The sequence below is a fragment of the Hyperolius riggenbachi genome, unplaced genomic scaffold, assembly GCF_040937935.1.
Source record: "Hyperolius riggenbachi isolate aHypRig1 unplaced genomic scaffold, aHypRig1.pri scaffold_170, whole genome shotgun sequence".
NCBI classification, from domain to species: Eukaryota; Metazoa; Chordata; class Amphibia; order Anura; family Hyperoliidae; genus Hyperolius; species Hyperolius riggenbachi.
Genome location: NW_027152381.1, coordinates 39,377 through 58,547, shown reverse-complemented (window position 1 = coordinate 58,547; position 19,171 = coordinate 39,377). Strand labels below are relative to the sequence as shown.

General features: G+C 44.8%; 1 protein-coding gene across 3 annotated transcripts in view; it reads right to left on the bottom strand.

Moving 5' to 3' along the window:
• Window positions 1-19,171, bottom strand: part of LOC137543700 (double-headed protease inhibitor, submandibular gland-like) — a 59,758-nt gene that overhangs the window by 11,024 nt on the left and 29,563 nt on the right. For all 3 annotated transcript variants that reach the window (XM_068264821.1, XM_068264823.1, XM_068264822.1), the window contains 2 exons: window positions 16,897-16,942; window positions 12,653-12,768 (listed from right to left, as the gene is read on the bottom strand). In XM_068264821.1, the coding sequence (XP_068120922.1) occupies window positions 12,653-12,768; window positions 16,897-16,942 (162 nt within the window). The remainder of the gene's footprint in view (window positions 1-12,652; window positions 12,769-16,896; window positions 16,943-19,171) is intronic.

The window sequence follows — 19,171 nt, the reverse complement described above, 5'->3', positions numbered from 1 at the left end:
GGACTTGTACCACCTACAGCTGATACAGAATCCTGCTGCCAGACTGCTAACCAAGCAACCCTGTCACTGCCACATAACGCCAGTCCTGCACTCCCTTCACTGGCTACCTATAGAATGGAGTGTCCTATTCAAGATTGGCCTACTGACATTTAAATCCCTGAATAATCTAGGCCCTGGATACATGAAAGAAATGTTGCTGTGCTGCCACGCAGCCTCTTATTTTCTAGCAGTTGTGATTTCATGTTATGTTACAGTTATTTAGTATCTTCCTTACACCCCTGCTGTTTCTTGCTAGTTGGTAGCTCCCACCCCTTCTCTTCCTGCTGTAACTCCATTTTGCATATTTGTTATGTAGAGACTGCAGAGTTAGGGAGCTGTGTAACTTAATTGGAAATTTAGCTATGAGAAAGACTATGAAAAAGCCTGATGTTTGTACCCTTTGTTACCTTGAAGCATAAAGAAGCATTGGAAAACCCCTCAGGAGTCTTTATTCATTGAGTAAGCTGCCTGTTAAAGCGTTATTAACCTGCTGCACACATCCATACAGACTGGGTCTACAGGAGCTTGTGGCAGGTACAACAGATGCTGAGACAGAACAGTAAATTTCCAGAAGAATCCAATCGCATGGCTATCTCTGCAGCTTCAGAACCGTGAGTAACCATTGCCTGTGTGAAGAACAAAGGCCCTAAGACAGGAATTCTTCATACTGTGCACTGAAAGACACTTGCCTGTGTGTTACAAGCCATCAGAAGCATTGCACTGCATTAGAATACAGCTACCTACTGAATATTCCCCTACAGTGCCAACCTATCACTACCAGGGATTGCTGCTCTGTGCTATGGGCTCATCTCTCTAGGACTACCAGCTTACACAAGTTTGCTTTCTTGGTGAGCCATAAGCTCCTTCTCAACTGTGCAAAGATTGTGTATCATTGCTGTACAAGTCACAAGGATTCATTACTATACAAGTCACAAGGATTCATTATTGTCAAGCTGTTTGGACTGTGAATTTAATGCCTGCATTTATTGAAAGAGCTGTATTTCTGCCTTCTATAGTGATTTTGAACTGTTTCTGTGTGCATTGCTGAGAAATCCAGCTAAAACCAGTCTGTAGCCTTAGGCCCGGTTCACATTAGCGGTTGTTTGCCAAACGGACCGGATGACCTGACCGGATCCGGACCGGATCCGGATCGGAACCGTACGGTTCTGATCCGGATCCGATCCGGATCCGGTCAGGTTGCATCAGGTGGTAATCAGGATGCGATCCGGATCCGTTTGGCAAAGTTAACGTAAAAAAAAAAAAATGTTGGGGTCTGGGAGGTCAGCAGAAGGGGGACCTGTGGAATCAGGCCCTCTGCTGTTAGCACTCACCTCCACCTCCGACATGCTGCCAACATCCTGCCAACACCTCCAGCTCGTGCTGCTCCACTCCAAAATGCTTGCCCATGTGTCCCCAGCCAATATCGCCGCAAAAATCCGCATAGGAAGTGGGGTAGAATATCCGGATTTCTCAGCCAGTGTGTTGTGCGGCCTCCGGTTCCCATTTGTTTGTATTGGCCGGATGGTGCAGTCCGGCTCCGCCCCGGATACGGCTGCCGGAGGGGCCGGATGAAAAAATAGCGCATGTTGGAACGGAGGCCGGAGTCCGGATCCGGCCCGGATCCGGTCCGGCTCCGGTTCTGCAGAACGGACCCATGTGAACGGACGCATAGGCTTTAATTGCTATGCCGTGCGTCCGTTCCGTCCGTTCTGCAGGCGGTGCGGCTCCGGCACGGCGATTCCGGAGGGCCACCGCAAGTGTGAACCGGGCCTTAGCTGGCTCATTGTAACAAACATTCAGCTCCACCCAGCCCAGCTCAGCTTGTTTGTAAACAAAAAGTATCAATTCACACAGCACTGAGCCTTGGCAGACTTCCAACAAGACTCTGAAACTACAGCACTTGTCATTATGTCTGACAGAGATTCCACCTATGAGTTGCCTGCATTTAATACAGATGAAGCAGACACCTTGCTTCATTCTGCCCGTCCAGTTAGAGCTCCTCATCCATCCTTAAAGGCAAGAGAAGCTTATGAGTCAAGTAAAGAAGAAACGTCTAGCAGCTTGAATGCATTATGGGAGAAAACTTTAAGTTGTATAACAGCCGCTAATGAAACCAGCAATAATACTGAGCAATTGAACACTGCTCTTTCAAGGGTTAAGAAGGCATTTGAGAACTATAAAAGACTTTCTGAAAAATACTTTTCCCTTTTGTCACGTTCCAGCACAGAGGAAGCTTCACTAGAATTAAAGGACTTTTCTTCTACTGACCAGCAAAGATATAGCACATATCTTGAAGCAAAGACACAGATAGAGGGTAGATTAGCACAGCTACATGAAACTGCATCCTGTATATCTGCTTCTTCCAGACACTCAGGAAAATCATCTAGATCTGCCCGATCGCATCATAAAGCATCTTCTAAGTCATTGCGATCCTGCTCTGTTAGGTCAACACTGAGCGACCAGATACTCAAAGCTCGCCAAAAGGTTGCAGTAGCCCAGGTTCAAGCCACCTGTTCTGAAAGAGAAGCAGCCTTTAAGGCAGAAGCTAAACTCATGGAAGCTGAAGCACAGGCAGAAGCTAAACGCAAGGAAGCTGAAGCACAGGCAGAAGCTAAACGCATGGAAGCTGAAGCTAAACGCATTCAAGCAAGAATACAAGCTGAAACAGAGGCCCAGCTAAAAATCCTTCAGAAGAAAAGAGAGAAGGAAGTAGCCTTAGCAGAGCTATCTGTCTTAGAACAAGCTCTATTGGAAGAGGAAGGAGCGTCTTTTCCTAGCTTGGCTGCCCATCAAGACCCTGTTGAAAGGACTCTACAGTTTGTCTTGACCCAGAACCATGAAGATACAGTCCCACCTACAGTTGGAGATTCTTTTCATAATCATTCAGCAAGTCAAGCAAACGACAACACATCACCGAAGCAACCTGAACTAGACGCACCATCCAACAGAGACACTCCACAACTACCGCGTGCCACAAGATCAAGTGTACCACCCTATCCACCTCATGTGCCACCACAACCCTCTGTGGACAGAGATTACAAGGTCACAGCAGAAGACGACCGAGTGAACTCTATACTTCCTGTAATACAGCGCAATTCAACTTCAAATGCACAGAGATCTTCTGATGCCAGACCCATACCTGGATTGAACCCATCTGCAACACCTTTCTCTCCACCTTCCAGCCAGCATCAGATACCAACTGTGATCCAAGATGGTGCACCATCACTATCACCTGCGCATGTAAAAACTGAAACTGTTGACATCGCAGAGTTCAGCAAGTATATGATTCGACGAGAGTTGATTACTACTGGACTGTCTAGATTTGATGACCGCCCAGAGAACTATAGGAGTTGGAGATCTACATTTAAGGTGGTAACCAAGAACTTGGACATTGAACCTCAAGCAGAATTGACTTACTAATAAGGTGGTTGGGGCATCAATCTTCAGAACAAGTAAAGAGACTTAAATCTGTCTACATTTATAACTTTGAAGCAGGCCTTCAGGCTGCCTGGGAACGTCTGGAACAAGACTATGGGAGCCCTGAAGTCATTGAATCTGCCTTACTTCAGAAACTAAAAGACTTTCCTAAGATCTCTGTTAAGGACAATCATAAGCTTAGAGAGTTAGGTGACCTTCTTCATGAACTTGAATTTGCTAAGTCAGATCCTAGTTTGCCAGGCCTTAGCTATTTAGACACTGCTCAGGGCGTAAATCCTATTGTTGCAAAGTTGCCTATTCATCTCCAAGGAAAGTGGACTAGTATAGGATCAAAGTATAAATATGAACACCATGTTTCCTTCCCCCCATTTTCTTATTTTTCTGAGTTTATAAGGAAGATCGCAAGATCCAAGAATGACCCAAGCTTCTTGTATCCAGAAACAACCACCCTTCCTTCTACTACTTCAAAGGGGTTTGCCCCCAACAATAAATTGAAGGACTTAAGGCATCCTACTGCCGTGAGGAAAACTGCGATCACATCCAATGTCTTGGCCACAGACACTAAATTAGAAGATACCAAGGCAAGCAATCTTGATCAACGGTGTCCCATTCATAATGCACCACATTCCCTCGCCATATGTCGTGCATTTAAGGACAAGCCTATTGAAGAACGCAAGACATTTCTTAAGGAACATAATATCTGTTTCAAGTGTTGTGCATCCTCCAACCATTTAGCTAGAGACTGTAAGATCGCCATCAGATGTTCCCTATGTAACAGTGCCAAACACATGGATGCTCTTCATTCAGACCTGTTCAAAAATAAATCTTCACCCGACAGCAAACCCAAGACTACATCATATGATGGCGGGGAGAAGACTGAGCAACATACCAACACCGTAACTACAAGGTGTACAGAGGTGTGTGGAGAAGGCCGTTATATCAAGTCTTGCAGCAAGATATGTCTTGTAAGAGTTTTTCCTGAAGGATGTCCACAAAATGCCATAAAAATGTATGCCATACTTGACGATCAGAGCAATCGCTCATTGGCAAGTACAGAGTTCTTTGACTTATTCAACATTCATGGAGAGACTTGGCCCTATACCTTGCAGACATGCGCAGGACAAATCGATACTTCTGGAAGAATAGCCCACGGTTTCATAGTGGCATCAGAATATGAGAACATAGAGTTTCCTCTTCCAACTCTAATTGAATGTGATCAGCTACCGAACAACAGAGAAGAGATACCCACACCTGAGGTTGCACGATATCACTCTCATTTGAACTTCATTGCTGACTGCATACCACCACTTAACAAGGATGCGAAGATCTTGATTCTTCTTGGGAGAGACATTCCCAGAGTTCATAAAATAAGAGAGTTGTGCAACGGTCCAGATGATGCTCCTCATGCTCAAAAACTTGATCTTGGATGGGTGATAATAGGAGAAGTCTGTTTAGATAAATCGCACAAGCTCTTGGACGTAGCTTCCTACAAAACGAATGTGGAGGAATTCTGTACCTATCAGTCGATGAAATGTAAATTGCACTATCATGTGAAAGAAAGACTGGATTTCAAATCTGAAGTTCCATATCAAGCCCTCCAAAGTATTACTTGCAAGCTTACTTCTCACAAGGACCTTGGTGATTCAGTGTACCAGACTACCTGTGATGACAACAAGATTGCCCCTTCAATTGAAGACAAGGAGTTCATCAAGATTATGAATGAAAAGTTCTTCAAGGACAACTCCAACAGTTGGGTAGCTCCATTACCCTTCCGTTAACAAGGCTTACTCTCCCTAACAATCGAGAACAAGCTTTAGCTAGATTTGCTGCACTTAAGAGAACTCTCCGTAGCAAGCCTGAGATGCAAGAGCACTTTCTAGCATTCATGCAGAAGATTCTAGATAACCATCATGCTGAGCCAGCACCAGACCTTAAGGAAGGTGAAGAATGCTGGTACCTTCCATCCTTTGGAGTCTACCATCCTCGTAAACCAGGACAAATCAGAATTGTCTTTGACTCAAGTGCTCAATTCAAGGGAACCTCCTTAAATAATGTTCTTCTAACAGGCCCAAATTTAACAAACAACCTTGTAGGAGTGTTGATGCGGTTCAGGAAGGAACCCATTGCCGTGACAGCTGACATCCAACAAATGTTCCACTGTTTCATTGTCAGAGAGGACCACAGAGATTATCTCCGATTCTTGTGGCACCGCAACAATGACATCAAGGATCAGGTGATAGATTATCGCATGAGAGTCCATGTCTTTGGAAATAGTCCATCTCCTGCAGTGGCAACTTACGGCCTGAGAAGAACAGCACAGGAAGGAGAAAGGGAATTCGGATCTGACACCAGGCAGTTCATTGAGAGAGATTTCTATGTAGATGATGGCCTCAAATCCTTCTCAAAACCTGAAGAAGCTGTCAGTCTCATAAAACGAACTCAACAGCTCTTGTTGACTGCTAATTTAAGGCTTCACAAGATTGCATCTAATAGCAATGAAGTAATGAAGGCTTTCAATCCAGAAGATCATGCTAAGGATTTGAAAGATTTGGACTTGGGAGTAGATGCCCTACCCACACAAAGGAGTCTCGGTCTTCTTTGGAATGTAACTTCAGACACATTCACCTTTCAGGTCTCTGATACAGAGAAGCCATTCACCAGACGAGGAGTCCTGTCAACTGTCAATAGCCTTTACGATCCCCTAGGCTTTGTGACACCAGTTACTGTCCAAGGGAGATCCATACTTCGTCAGCTTACTGAGAGAGTCACAGATTGGGATGCCCCTTTGCCAGCAGACCTACTGCCTAAATGGGAGAAATGGAGAAACTCCTTGAAGGCTTTGGAAGAACTTAATATTCCACGCTGCTATTCACCCACTTCACTTTCAAAAGGTCAGAGGAAAGAGATTCACATGTTCTGTGATGCATCCACTGAAGCTATAGCGGCTGTGGCTTATCTCAAGATCATAGATCCCTCTGGAAGATCCCATGTTGGTTTCCTACTAGGAAAAGCTAAGTTAGCTCCGAAACCTGTTCATACTATTCCAAGATTGGAATTGTGTGGTGCAACCCTAGCAGTCGAAGTTGCAGAATTCCTGCAAAATGAAATGGACACTGAAATTGATCAGATTAAGTACTACACTGACAGCAAGATTGTACTTGGCTACATATGCAACAGTGTAAGAAGATTCTACGTGTATGTGGCTAACAGGGTGGAACAGATAAGAAGAATCAGTAGACTTAAACAATGGAACTATGTCCCGACTGATTTGAATCCCGCAGACATCGCCACAAGGTCAGTGCCAGCAGCTGCCCTCACGCGAACCATTTGGTTTTCAGGGCCCAAGTTTTTAACAGATCAGTCTTCCACAAATTCAGAAGAAGATATTGATTTCCACTTGGTGGATCCAGATACTGATCCAGAAATCCGCCCTGAAGTTATAACATTGAGTTCCAACATCTGCTCAAGAAGAGGCTTGGAGGTGAGACGTTTTGAACGTTTCTCTTCCTGGAAAAGATTGGTGAGGACTATAGCAAGATTAAGCCATATTGCACAGTTTCCGCAAGCCCAATCAGACATCATCCTGCCATGGATGGCACACCTGCAAAGAGTTACCCAATGCATTAGAGTATGAGAAGGCAGAGTTATTCATCATACGTCGTGTGCAAGAAGAGGTCTATGCAGACGAGATCAAGTGTTTGAGAGGCAATAGACCAGTCTCAAAGAGTAGTCCGCTATTCACACTGAACCCAGTAATCGACAATGAGGGTATGCTTAGAGTCGGTGGACAGCTGAATAAGTCCAACCTGCTAAGAGGAGAACAGAACCCGTTGATAGTACCAGGAAACCACCATCTGGCAACTTTGATTATCCGGCATTACCATGAGACAGTCAGACACCAAGGAAGACATTACACAGAAGGTGCCATCAGAGTTGCAGGGTTCTGGATAGTTGGAGTGAAAAGACAAATAGCCACGATCATTCACTACTGTGTCAAATGTCAGAAGTTAAGAGGTAGACAGCAGTATCAGCAGATGGCTGACCTACCCGCAGACAGACTGAGTGAAGATGCACCCTTTTCATATGTCGGGATCGATGTATTTGGACCATGGACAGTAACGGCCAGAAGAACACGTGGTGGTCAAGTCAACAGCAAAAGATGGGCTGTAATGTTCACTTGCTTAAGTGTAAGAGCTGTACACATCGAAGTGATCGAGTCTATGGACACTTCAAGTTTCATCAATGCTCTTAGGAGATTTCTTGCACTAAGAGGTCCTGTGAAGATGTTGAGATCGGACTGTGGCACTAACTTCATTGGTGCGTGTAGAGAGTTACAGATAGACCGACAACAAGTTGGAAAGTATTTGAGTGATCAAGGTTGTGTGTGGAAGTTTAACCCACCACACTCTTCACACATGGGCGGAGTATGGGAACGCATGATTGGCATGGCAAGGTGAATACTGGATTCAATGTTGCTTGATGTGAGTTCTTCACGCCTTACCCACGAGGTGCTCACCACATTCCTTGCTGAGGTTGCAGCAATAATAAACTCAAGACCACTGACTGCCGTATCCTCAGATCCAGAATTTCCGACTATCTTAATTCCAGCTACATTGTTGAGCTGGAAAATTGGACAGATTCCAGCACCAAAGGGTATCTTTGATGAAAAGGACATGTATAAACGTCAGTGGAGACACGCTCAATACCTTGCAGATCAGTTCTGGGACAGATGGAGGAAGGAATACCTCACACTTTTGCAAGGACGTAAAAAGTGGCAAACCCAGAAGCCCAACTTAAAGGAAGGGGATTTGGTCCTGCTAAAAGACCAGCAAACTCACCGGATCCAGTGGCCAGTTGGACTTATTACAAAGGCCATTGCCAGTGATGATGGAAGGGTCCGAAGTGTGGAAGTCAGGATCGTGAAGAATGGGGACTCAAAAACTTTCCTCAGACCAGTCCCTGAGACTGTCCTTATTATGCCTGCTTCTAAAGGTTCTGATCCAGTCTTATGTGAGGGAGTCACTCAAGCCCCTAACATAGATAACCAATAGACTTGAGAAGGCTAGGTTTAGAATGCTAGATAGCATTTTACTCCATGCAGTGTTAAAAAGAAAAATAATTGAGTAGTGGTATCTCACGATACCAGGCGGGGAGTGTGCTGCCACGCAGCCTCTTATTTTCTAGCAGTTGTGATTTCATGTTATGTTACAGTTATTTAGTATCTTCCTTACACCCCTGCTGTTTCTTGCTAGTTGGTAGCTCCCACCCCTTCTCTTCCTGCTGTAACTCCATTTTGCATATTTGTTATGTAGAGACTGCAGAGTTAGGGAGCTGTGTAACTTAATTGGAAATTTAGCTATGAGAAAGACTATGAAAAAGCCTGATGTTTGTACCCTTTGTTACCTTGAAGCATAAAGAAGCATTGGAAAACCCCTCAGGAGTCTTTATTCATTGAGTAAGCTGCCTGTTAAAGCGTTATTAACCTGCTGCACACATCCATACAGACTGGGTCTACAGGAGCTTGTGGCAGGTACAACAGATGCTGAGACAGAACAGTTGCAGCTGCGTAGCAATCCCCGTATTCTCAGATCCACAGGTTCTAATAATCTAGTCATACCCAGAGTCCACTTGGAATCTTTTGGTCCCAGAGCCTTCTGTCATGCTGCCCCTACGTTTTGGAAGTCCTTACCTCAACAGATCAGGACAGCTCCATCCCTGGACGTGTTTAAATCCAGACTGAAAACCCACCTGTTCAGTTTGGCATTTGCAGAAATATAACTTTTGTTGTGTGAATACTTCATCCTACTACCAATTACTGAATCTGAGAGAGCCTAAGCACATTGAGTCCTATGGGAGAAAAGCGCTGTAGAAATGTTATTGTATTGTATTGTATTGCTTTGCTTTATTTATTTTTATTTTTTTCTTCCTTTTTAGTTTCTTTCTCTTCTTTTCTCCATTTGTTCTTCCTGAGCCACGACAATATATAAGTTAAGTATTATGGCAGGGAGTAACAGGTTATTGAACACGGAGTACAACTGACTGCTCTACAGTTAGCAGCTGACATCTAAAGAATGAGGAGGGCTAGAATGCGCTTTACATAGAGGGATTAATGGGATATTTAATTGGAGTTAATTAATAAGTAAAAATGTCTGAGGAAAACATTCCCTGTAACTGGAAATGATTCATTTTTTTTCAGCATATAAGACGTACCTAGGTGTAGGTGCTGCATAGTGTACATGTTAAGGGCTCTGCCTCTGACACAGGATGAGATCTGGGTTAGATTCTCAGCTCTTCCTGTTCAGTAAACCAGCACCTAGTCAGTATTTCCTTGGGCAAGACTCCCTAACTATGCTACTGCCTATAGAGTGCATCCTAGTGGCTGCAGCTCTGGCGCTTTGTTATTTATCTTTTCTAGGTTTTGAGGGCAAAAACCAGGGAAGGATAAATATACTAAAAATGGGGCGTCCATCGTCCAGGAGTGTCTTGTAGATGTTCGCCCCAATTATTGTGTGCCCCTTGTACCTCATGTGTCCTCCTGTGTCCCCTACACTCCCACCTGGTGTCCTCCTTCACCCCCCCCCCCTGAATAAATGCAAGCAGTGGCAGCTCAGCTCACCTAATCCATCACAGCCCGTGGCGATTAGTGTTCTCTCCCTCCCTCACTGATCCCCTCATGCCAGCTTCTTCTGCTGATGATGCGATTAGCAGACGCTGGCACTGAGGGAACAGTGAGAGAGGAGAAGTCTCTGATCCCCGCTATCTCTGATGGATTAGGTGCTGCTGCCTGCATTTATTCGGGGGGAGCAAGGAGGATATGAGGGGGGAGTGGGGCAGAGGAAACATGGGGACAGGACAAGGAGTCCCCAACATTGTGGCCGATCGTTAATAGATATCGGTGGGCGTTCTTAAGTCAGGGACTCCCTGTATTTGGCATATATTTGGCAGATGCAGTGACTTTTTCTCCCCATTTTTGGTGGAGAAAAATGAGATCTTACACGCTGAAAAATATGGTATGTATCGTATTCTAGTCCTTTGTTGATATTTCCTTTTTCGGTATATAGCTCCTTGTACTGTGAAAAAATGTATGTATTTATATACTTTTTTTACTTATATAATATGAAAAATAGAGTCTTAAAAAATAATAATTCTGTTCAGGTTTGCTGGATCATATAAAGCTCAGTTACCACTTCGGTACCAGCAGTCCCCTATGCTGGGTACACACGTTGCGATTTTCCCGCTCGATTCGCTGGATCGAATGGATCGATTCGATTATTTCAAACATGCTCGATTGGATTTCGATAATTCCTGCCGTTGATTTTGCATGCTTAACATGTAAAATCAATGGCAGGAACTATCGAAATCCAATCCAGCATGTTTGAAATAATCGAATCGATCCGTTCGATCCCGCAAATCGAGCAGTAAATCTCAACGTGTGTACCCAGCATTAAAGAAACTCTGTAACAAAATTTTCAGCCTTAGTTCTTCTATCCTGTAAGTTCCTATACCTGTTCTAATGTGGTCTGTCTTACTGCAGCCTTTCCTAGTTGCACAGTAGCTGTATTATCTCTGTTATATAATCTAATCTTCTTTCCTTTGATGGCTTTGTCAGGCTCAGGCACTCAAGCAGGAATGTGCTGCTTTGCTTGTGATATTTAGAAGTTATACCAGGCATGGGCAAACTTGGCCCTCCAGCTATTAAGGAACTACAAGTCCCACAATGCATTGCAGGAGTCTGACAGCCACAGTCAAGACTCATAAAGACAAATGCATTGTGGGACTAGTAGTTCCGTAACAGCTGGAGGGACGAGTTTGCCCATGCTTGAGCTATACACACCCTCTCCACGCCCCCTCCGGGCTCTGTATGAGCCACAGACTGAGCTTCTATCAGCCTATCACATGCTGGTTAGCAGCCATGTCTTTTGTTTGTAAACACTGTCTAAAACTGGCAATTACAAGCCAGGATTGCAGCAGGGAGTAGCAGAAAAAGCACAGAGGGGCCCAGGAGAACATAATGAATGGAATGGTATGCTTTTAATTGTAAGAATTTTAGAGTACAGATTCTCTTTAAGGACCAAAGATCACTGGTACAAAAAACGGGGATTTCTGATGTAACGCTGCAAGAAATCACCGCTAAAGCCAAACGCACCACTATCCCGTTGCTGAAGCTAACTCTGCCATCGCTATGACAGCAAAGCTCTTTTAGCCACTTGGGTACCGATTTCATTGGCTCCTGACCTTGTGATCAATGTGAGCCAATAAGATTGGCTCACAGTGATCATGGGGTCAGGAGCCAATGAAATCAGCTCCTGAGTCCTGACCAGGTCACGGAGCTCTGCTGTCATACAGACAGCAGGGCAAATGAGCTGTAGAGGAAACAGAGCAGTGCAATCTTTGGTAGCGGCAGAAGTGTGCGGCGGGAAGTTGAAATCTACGCCCTGGCAGGGATAACTGCTCCCAAACAGGGTGTAGATTTTGACTAGTACGTTCCGGAAGCGGTTAAGCTAAATATTAAACATAGTAAATTCTGTAGGCAATCATGGTAATCAGTGAAAATGATTAACTTTAGAAATAAACTTTTACAATTGAAAGTCCTTTGTTTAGCTGTGTTTTCTGCAACAGGGCACCTAACCCAATGGGTTGTTTTCTGCTTGTTCGTACCCGTTAACAGAATTTGTGTCTTACTATTGCTCAGAACCACTCGCTTTAAAATACTAAGTCAAAACCCCTTATTAGGAAGCATGATTTGTACTCTAATGCAGGCATTCTGGGAAATGCTGTCTGGCATCTACTGTTCTTTCTACTTTATGTGTCACACGGTCACACCTGACTAGCCTGCCTGGCAGCTGAAACCACAGGCACAGGCAGCAAGTTGTACTGCAGGTCCAGGCACACCTGGCCCATGAAACTGGCATTCTGTCCACCGGTTCGCTTCTTTACATGGGTTATATTCACGTGTACTGACTGCTATGGGAATTTGCCGTGTGCAGTTATGGATTTAGTTGGGCTTTAAATTCCAGTGTTCTCCACTTTTTAAACATCTAGTTTTAGATGACTATATTACATCCAATAGAATAACCATAATATACAATTTCACATGTCAAAACTAAAGCCATCACAGATACTTTGTAACGCAAAAGGATGCATGTATTCTTCATCATGTCAGTATTGTACTCACGTTGCCCATTTTCTGCAAAACACACAAGAATTTTCATAAGTGACAAAATCAGATCCGCAAACTGGGTTCATGTCCAAAGTGCACATTTGATCAGGCTGAGCTCCTTCACATTCATCCTAAAATAAAGAACAGCTAATATCATACATCTAAAATACAAGAAGCATAATTTAAAATACAATGATTAATAGTTTTATCATTAGCCAAATTCATAAAATTATGAACCCCCACCCAACAAAAGAAAACAAATAAAACACAAAACAACTGAGTTTTCTGACACTTCCACCCCACTCTCTCCGGCATCAGCAGAGGTAAACTGCACAATTTCCAGGGGTCAAAGATCCTTTAGGAAACCCAAGTCAAGGATTGGGGACATCACAATTGTACAGTCATTATGGGGGTCACAGCAGACTTTCATTGGCTAAAATGATTGGTTTGAACAGTATCAACCAAGATTACCTTGAACCTCAATTCATGCTGATCATCCACAAAGCAACCTAGGGACTTGCCTGGGGCCTATTGGCCTTTAGGGGGCCTATCTCTCACCTCAGATTGCCAAAAGGTCCATCAGGATGAGTCAAAGCTACTACCTGGCCTCGGGCCCCATTTCAGCTTAGTCCATCATTGCTGGCCCAGGTAGAACTCACCGGTGAACTTCTCCTGCAGGTACACCACTCATGCAAACCAGAAAATCAGCAATAAAGTAGAAGGCAGTGAACCCATAACATGTAGTATTTTACGATGCTCAATCAACTACAAATTAAAGTTTGAAGCCTGTAGAGTACCTTCTTCTACATTATTGTGGATCGGTTAGGACAATGGTCAACTTGAGAGCGTAAGTTTCCCCTTCCTCTTTAGAAACCAGTCATGTTGGAAAATTCTCTGCCAATTGTTATTGTAAATTATGAATAAACATACATATATCCAGGCACATCGCCTCTAGTTAGGACATTAAATAAATTATTAGGGAAAGGGAGGTGCTGAAGGGGGTGTGGCTAGAAACAGAAAAAATCAATTAACCCTTCGCACACTCACATGCAAATGTTCAAACAAATGCATTCACAGATTTACTCATCCAGGCACAACTGTTATCCCTACAGCTAAATTAAAAGCCAGGGTTTTAGTTCACAGAAGAATGCATTCTTATGCTTAGTCACCTATACTGCGCAGAAGTACCCAGGTAAACATAGGTGTCCTAACTCTGGCCCTGTAACATGCATAGTGCAGACATGCAAACACAATCATTGCATCAAACCTATCAATGGATTAGGAGCACACATCCTAACTTCCTCTCCTGGGAAAGACAGTGCATCTTACCAATCGCACAAGGGAGCTAACATTATGTGTCCATGTGCACTATGCGCATACACCAGCATAAGCTGTCTGCATGCTGACAAACATACAGGGAAAGGGGGAGTGCACCGAATTGGACCCTAGCCACAAGGGTCAATGATAAGAATAAACATACATATATCCAGGCACATCGCCTCTAGTTAGGACATTAAATAAATTATTAGGGAAAGGGAGGCATGTTACAGGGCCAGAGTTAGGACACCTATGTTTACCTGGGTACTTCTGCGCAGTATAGGTGACTAAGCATAAGAATGCATTCTTCTGTGAACTAAAACCCTGGCTTTTAATTTAGCTGTAGGGATAACAGTTGTGCCTGGATGAGTAAATCTGTGAATGCATTTGTTTGAACATTTGCATGTGAGTGTGCGAAGGGTTAATTGATTTTTTTTTATTGTAAATTATGAAGACAGCCTCCTTCACACCTCTCTGTTGCTTAGCAAGGAGCTCAGCAGCATGAACGTGCAGTAAATAGTCATCTGAAACAATCACAAGAAACTGTTTTGGATGACAGAAATGTCTCATGTGTGTTTGGATGAAGGACCTAACTCAGGTCTGTATTGTTGTCCAGGCCAGGTTTGGGCATAGGTCTCATAGGTCAGTGCCTAGGGCACCTGGGGAGCTGGGGCGCTACAGGTTTGGGGTAGCACTGGGTAGTGCCCGCCCACTCATGCACCTGCCCGGATTACCAGCCCTGCTGTCACTGCTCTGCTCCTTCTCTACCACTCTTCTCCTTGCAAACATCCTGAATACCCCCAGACCACCCCCTCCGAGTCCCCACCCCCTTGTTGTGCTGTCGGCATAGTCCCACTTCACATCAGCGGCGATCCGTAATGTAAAGAGACAGGCAGCAGTGCCCAGTGTCAGCAGCCGCCTTATGCAGAAAGTGAGCTGTGATGTCACTTCCTGAATACGGCGGCCACCGATACTGAGCACCAGTCACTGCCTGTCTCTCTTCATCACTAATTACCGCTGATCTGAGGTTTAACAATGACGACAGCGCAAGCAAGTGGGAGCAGGAAGTTTGGGACGAGGAGAGCTGTGTAGGAGGAATAGAGCAGCACCAGCAGGTCTGATTACAAGCAGAGGGAAGGCAGCGATCATGGGAAGCATACTGGGGGGACAACTACCTATACTGTGGGGCAGCTACCTACACTGATGGGACAGCTACCTATACTGTGAAAGCTACTTATACAGTTACTTATACTAGTTGTCCCCCTAGTATAAGTAACTGTCCCCCAAGTAAAGGTAGCTACCTTTACTTGGGGGACAGTTACTTATACTAGGGGGACAACTACCTATCCGGGGGGGACAGCTACATTTACTGGGTCAGGCAACTACTTATACTGGAGGGCAACTACCTTTACTGGAGGACAGCTACCTATGCGAGGGACAGTTACCTATACTGGGGGAACAGCACAGCTACTTATATTTGGAGACGGCTACCTATACTGGGGGGACAATTACCTATACTGGGAGACATCTACCTATACAGGAGGGACAGCTACCTATACGGGGGACAGTACAGCTACCTATACTGGGGGAAAGCTAGCTCTACTGGGGGGGGGGGGGGAACGACAGCTACCTATACTAGGGGGACAGTACAGCTGCATATACTGGGAGGACAGATACCTATACTGGAAAAAAAGCAACATATACTGGGGGGACAGCTAACTATACTAGGGAAAAACTACCTATACTAAATATACTACCTATACATTTTCTCTTCCTATACTGGGGGACAACTACCTATTGAGGGGGGAAGGCTTCCTGCCCTAAAGCGTGTGTGTGTGTGTGTGTGTGTGTGTGTGTGTGTGTGTGTGTGTGTGTGTGTGTGTGTGTGTGTGTGTGTGTGTGTGTGTGTGTGTATGTATAAAGGGGAGGGGGGGTGGTAGAGGAATGCTATCAGTCAGGGCGGCTATAGTTGGCCTTGGGCAGTAAAAAGTACATATCCGGCCCTGATTGTTGTCTGTACCCCTAGTGGACAAATTTCCCCTCCAATCCTATCTCTTTGACAGCTTCTACTTAGACATAAAGGGCTCTACTCATAAAATTATTGCGGAAGAAAAAAATCTTGGAGGGAAAATACTGCATCGGTATTTTAGACTTTCGTGTGCTAATTCATAAAAATGTTTACAGTTGCAATAAAAGGTCGGAGAATTCCCGACCTAAACTGGCGGTGCTGCCTAAATTGATACATTTCTCTATGCAAAGACAGAGTTACAATAAACGAGGCAACCCCAACTTCCCTTTAGATGTGCATTTTTTTAAACCTGCCTCTCCTTGCCCTAAATCTTCTCTGAATCTGTCTAATAGTCTTTCTAAACAATCTATTTAATTGCTGCAGCTTAGAAGAACTTCAAGAAATGTTACACATGCAGGCTTTCTGATGTGAAATTTATCTGAAAACAGGTACCCAAGAGGTTAAAAAACACAGTCTGGGTATTCTGGGATGCCTTTTTTGTTCTGCTCTCACTGCTGCTGCCTGGGAGGTCTGTATGAATTGACATTTAGTGACATGTGTTGAGATAATCACCACACAAGGCGGCAATTTCCAGCACTGCTCAGGAATTGTAGATTTTCATGCGGAAACAGCTTTTATGAATTGAGACTTTGCTAAATGGTCAGGAAAGTCAGCTGTTTCCAGCGATAAGCATGTGGTAAAAGTTTTACGAATAGAGGCCATTGTCTCTGCTTCAGGATTTATCTTATAGCTTCCTATCAACAGGAAACAAGGAGACATGCTACTGCTGAGCGCGTAGATAGCAGTTAAATCCCACTGAGGTTCTTTTCCTTCCCACACTCTATCCAAAATTATCTTTAATGGCTTGACTTCAACTTCAAGCCTCCCGAAATCTCTTCATTCCATTCTAAGTTAATTGAATAAAAAGTTTTACCTTAGCGCATTGCCAATCAGTTTTGACTCCGAGGTCTTGTTGTGTCCTGGTAAAAACAAATAAAGAGAGCTATGTATCTCTTTCTGATACTGGATGTATATATATAGCTGTGAACTCTAATATATACTCTGTGTGCTCAAATGTATACTGATACAAAAACAAAAGTCAGAAGAAGGCTCATTAGGCTAAGGCTCACTGTTCTTATTTTAAAGAGACTCTGTAACACAATTTTCATCCTTATTTCTTCTATCCTATAAGTTCCTATACCTGTTCTAATGTGGTCTGGCTTACCGCAGCCTTTCCTACTTGCACAGTGACTGTATTATCTCTATTATATGATCTAATCTTCTCTCCTCTGCCGGCTCTGTTGGGCTGAGGCAGTCAGACTGGAATGTGCAGGGCTGCTTGTGATTGGATAGAAGCTATACACACCCTCTCCAGGCCCCCTGCAGGCTCTGTATGACTCACACACTCTGCTTATGTGAGCCTATCACAAGCTGGTTAGTTTGTTTGTAAACACTGCCTAAAACTGGCAATTACAAGCCAGGTTTGCAGCAGAGAGTGGCAGAAACAGCACAGAGGGGCCCAGGAGAACATAATGAATAGAATGGTATGCTTTTTGTTGTAATAATTTTAGAGTACAGATTCTCTTTAAGTTAGCCAATAAATGGTACCATTCGGTTTTAAAAATTCAAAACTCCCTGCTGACCCATTTTAAGATCTATGCTTCCTTTCCTTGCCTTAAAGGGACTCCGAGCTCTGGCTAAAATAAAAATTTTCACTAACCAGGGGCTTTCTGCAGCCCAATGCTGGTCGGGACGTCCCACGCCGGCCTCCTGGTTCTTCTCCCCACGGCTGTCCATATAGGGCTGTCCGGCGGCTCCCCGGGCGACACTGCCCGAGTGTCGGGGCTCCTTCTTCCGCAAACCTCATCAATGACGTTGCACGCCGGCTGCTTCGCGTCATCACGGCGGCCGGCGTGACAGTACGGCTCATGCGAGATTTAATTTAGTCGCGCATGCGCCGTGCTGTCACGTTGGCCGCCGTGATGATGCGAGGCGGCCGGCGTGCGACGTCATTGATGAGGTTTGCGGAAGAAGGAGCCCCGACACTCGGCCAGTGTCGCCCGGGGAGCCGCCAGACAGCCCTATATGGACAGCCGTGGGGAGAAGAGCCAGGAGGCCGGCGTGGGACGTCCCGACCAGCACTGGGCTGCAGAAAGCCGCTGGTAAGTGAACATTTTTATTTTAGCCAGAGCTCGGAGTCCCTTTAAGTGTTAAATTGTTTAAAGCACACCTGAGCTGATACTACATCTATGCCAGCGTGTGTAATTTGGTATCCTTCTACTTACATGTAGAGATAGCCCGAACTTCGATTTTCGGTTCGCGAACTTCCACAAAAGCTGATCAAATTTGGTCTGTCCACAATGAAGCAACGACCTTATTATCTTGGGTGTGCCCCCCCAAGACACTCATATAACCGTCAGTCATTGCTTTATTGTGATACGCAAGCCCCTTCACCGCGGCAAGGTAATGATCACGAAGGGGAATTGGCACATGTACATGCCTTTTGTTTTGTTGTTGCAGCTGCAGTGCAGCCAGAAAAATTAGGCAGCCATGTACACAGACCAGAATTATTATTATAGCGGCCGCAATTCAGGAATCCACCTGGAGTCCTGGACCCTGGTGGTGGTGGCGGAAAAGGCAGTCAAGCGGCCTGCGGGCAGAGGTGCTGTGTGGGGAGTGACTTAGTCTTGGGGCAGGCAGTCACATGGCGTGCATGCAGAGATGCTGTATGTGCGGACTGACTTAGTCTTTGGGCAAGCCTGAGTGTGCTTTGCAGACCAGGCATCTGTGGTCAGATGCCTGGTCTGCAAACTGCAATGGGATGACCACCTGAGGAAAAGCAGCACACAAAAGCAAAGCCACACATCACAGTGGAAGATACCAGGCAGCATTTTTTTCTCAAAAAAAGGCGATACCTAAACTGTACCGTGATGTTGAAAGGCAAGTGGTGGGTCCCTTAACCCAACGCTGTGTGCCAGAGATGTCACCACTTGCCTTTCAACATCACGGTATAGTTTAGGTATCGCCTTTTTTTGAGAAAAAAATGCTGCCTGGTATCTTCCACTGTGGTGTGTGGCTTTGCTTTTGTGTGCTGCTTTTCCTCAGGTGGTCATCCCATTGCAGTTTGTGCTTTATAATCATGTGCCTTCGTGAGGTAGTTGTCCCTATGCGGGTCTTGGTCTTTCCATGGCTCAATTTTCGGTGGCAGT